General features: G+C 34.6%; 1 protein-coding gene across 1 annotated transcript in view; it reads left to right on the forward strand.

The window, feature by feature from the left end:
- The first annotated feature begins 154 nt into the window (after positions 1 to 154).
- Positions 155 to 3,028, forward strand: part of LOC110421134 (uncharacterized) — a 6,483-nt gene continuing 3,609 nt past the window's right edge. Inside the window, exons 1-6 of the mRNA XM_021434627.2 lie at positions 155 to 363; positions 1,162 to 1,305; positions 1,382 to 1,483; positions 1,890 to 2,018; positions 2,459 to 2,560; positions 2,951 to 3,024. Of these exons, the coding sequence (XP_021290302.1) occupies positions 280 to 363; positions 1,162 to 1,305; positions 1,382 to 1,483; positions 1,890 to 2,018; positions 2,459 to 2,560; positions 2,951 to 3,024 (635 nt within the window). The 5' untranslated portion in view covers positions 155 to 279. The remainder of the gene's footprint in view (positions 364 to 1,161; positions 1,306 to 1,381; positions 1,484 to 1,889; positions 2,019 to 2,458; positions 2,561 to 2,950; positions 3,025 to 3,028) is intronic.

A 3,028-nucleotide genomic window follows, 5' to 3' on the forward strand; every position in this document is an offset into this window, starting at 1 on the left:
CTGACGGTCAAAATCGCCTTAAATAAATCTTTCTCAACTTGTTTTAACATTTTAACTCCAAAAAGAATTTACAATAGCCCACGTGTTGTTTTTGGGTCACACGTGGCGGTAGTTTCGTCAGTCTTCTTTTGTTCGTTGACATATCACTTCACTTCTTTAGTTCCTGTCTCAGACAGACTCTAAGTCCAAAGCCACCAAACAAACCTCTATAAATTACTAATCCTCAAAAACAAAGAAAAAAAGGAAAGACGGAGAAATTGATCGCCGGAAAAAGTAATAATGACAGCGAAAACTTCACCGGACTGGCTTCCAGCTGGCTGGACTCTACAGTTCAAAGTCCAAAAAACAGGCCGCAGAATCACGGTTAGTTTAATTATTACTGAACTGGTAGTTGTATTTATTGCCATTTAGGGCTTTTTTTTCTCTAATTTAATGTTTTAGTCTAAAAAATAAGCTGCTTGGGAGAATTTTTGGTGAAGCAGGGGAGATATGAACTGATGGAGTTTAAGGTTAAGATTATGGAGCTTTTATTAGTTGATGATCCGTTGTTTTTAGTTGCATGTGAAAGAAATGCAGTCAAATGACATATCTTGATCCTTGCATGTTGAATTCGGGGGTTAGTGGAAGAAACGAGGGTTGTATGTTGATCAATATAATTTTGGAGGCGAACGGGGAAAGGATTGGGGTTTGATTCTGTTGATTAAGCATTTTAGTGATTTATTGCATGAAAATGGGAATTCATTGAATTGTCGGTAGTAAATTTGTGTAATGACAGGTGGATTTTGTTCTCTATGAGGAATTTTTTAAGGCATTGGAATGATTTCTTTCTCGTTTTTCACTAGAAAATATGGGGAAAAATAAAAAAGAGAACACAATGGTGGTGACTCGTGGCACTGAAACATTGATTCTTTAGGTTAAGGCTTTAATAGCTGATGATACGGTGTCAAAATTTCTCCCCTTTTTTCTTGTATTTTGTGACAAAATAATTGAGCAATGAAAATTATAGATGTTTGCCACTGCTTAAATAAAATAATACAATAGAGAGAAAGAGAAAAAGGAATATAAGACTTAACAAACTGTAATATATAGAAAGAAGCTGTCTATATACCTCAAATCTGCTAACTTGGTTTTGCTGTTATCGTTATTGCTTCCTTTTTGTAGCATTACATAAACTTGGCAACTGGTCAGAAGTTCTTTACAAAGGATGATCTTATTCGCTATACTAAAACAGGAAGCACTAAATGTGATGACCTGCAGCCAACTCCAAGGCAAACTAAAATGCCCCCAGCAAATGGTCGCGTGGATGTGAGTTTAGATAACCTATTAATTAACTGCCGTTTTTATCGTTTTTGTTTTATTCTCTTATTCGATTATCATGCAGACTGCAGTAAATGCAAATGAACGTCCCGAATGGTTACCCAAGAATTGGTTCATGGAGTTGAAAACCCGTAAGAGTGGTGTAAGAGCTGGAAAACACTACAAGGTATGAAATTTGTTTTTATTTTATGCATAGGGAAAATGGTGCTTTTCTACCTTCCAGTTACCACATTGACATTGGATTTCTCATACTTTATATTGGAGGATACTTTGTCCATTGCTACCCTTTGCTTATTCTGCTGGATATTTCTGTCATGCTGCTGCACATGAATGGCTACTACTTTAATGAGCATGAATGGCTTGTCCCATGTCTCTTAAACATGTGAATTAGATCCTCCATACAGACACATATAATAATGGAACTAATTATCCAAAATTCCTTTTACGACTTGAGTTTTCTTTATGTTGCGCAGACTGCAAGTTTACTAACCTGAGGAACTATAAGCTCCTTCTTTTTTTCTTTTTGTAATATTTCAATTTTATTTTTTTATTGAACTGATTTCTTGTTGCAGATATATATTGATCCATCGACAGGATCTAGATTCTATTCCAAGCTACAGGTGTTCCGGTTTCTTAACCATGTAGAGCAGAAAAGTAGCAAACCTAAACAGAAGAAAAGAGTCTCACACTCAACAAGCAAAGTTGGTTCTCAAAATATCCTTTCTTGCCATTTTGTTTTTCTACTTTGTTTAGGAATGTTTTCTTTCTATGTGTCTATTTGTTTATTTGCTATAAGAGAGAGAGAGAGAGATTTAGTGCTTATTAAGAAACCATAATGTGCTATACAATAAATTATGGTAACATTTCAAAAAAGTTCATTTCTTCTCCAACTGTTTTTTCTAAGTCCAAGATACTATTACATTATCCAAAATCTATTTTGCATCCCGAAAGAACTACTTTAATCTTTACCTCTCTCCTCACTGAAGTTGGGGTGTGAAAGATACAATTGCTGTCTTATCACTGTGTTTAATTAAAATATCTTCAGCAAATGGACAAACGAATGTGAGTTTAGAGCATCTATTAATTTACTGTCCTTTTTCCCTTCCATTTTTATTCTTTTAATTATTCAATCATCATGCAGATTGTGGTAAAAGCAAATGAACATCCTGAATGGTTACCTAAGAATTGGTTCACGGAGTTGAAAACCTATAAGAGTGGTGCAAAAATTGGAAAATCCTACAAGGTATGAAATTTGTTTTTCTTTTATGCAAAGCAATTATAGTGCTTTTCTATCTTCTAGTACCACATGGGATGTGTAATACTGTATTATCGGCATTTTCTTTTTCCATTACTACTCTTTGCCGGTTCTGCTGGGTATTCCTGTTATGCTGCTACACATCAATGGCTACCACTTCAATAAGCATGATTGGCTTGTCCTATGTCCCATTGACATGTGAATTAGATCTTTAATACTGACACGGAAAAATGAACGGGATTATTACTTCAATTCTTTTTACATCTTTAATTTACTTTATGTTGCATGGACTAAGCATTACTAACCTGATGAAGATTAAATCATTTCTTCGTTTTGTATTACAATTTTAATTTTTGTTGAACTGTTATTTTGTTGCAGATATATGTTGATCCATCAACTGGATTGAGATTCCATTCCAAGCCTGAGGTGTTCAGATTTCTTGACAAAGGAGAGCAG

Source organism: Theobroma umbraticum, unplaced genomic scaffold (assembly GCF_002168275.2).
Source record: "Theobroma umbraticum cultivar Fairchild unplaced genomic scaffold, ASM216827v3 scaffold_30.0, whole genome shotgun sequence".
Lineage (NCBI taxonomy): Eukaryota > Viridiplantae > Streptophyta > Magnoliopsida > Malvales > Malvaceae > Theobroma > Theobroma umbraticum.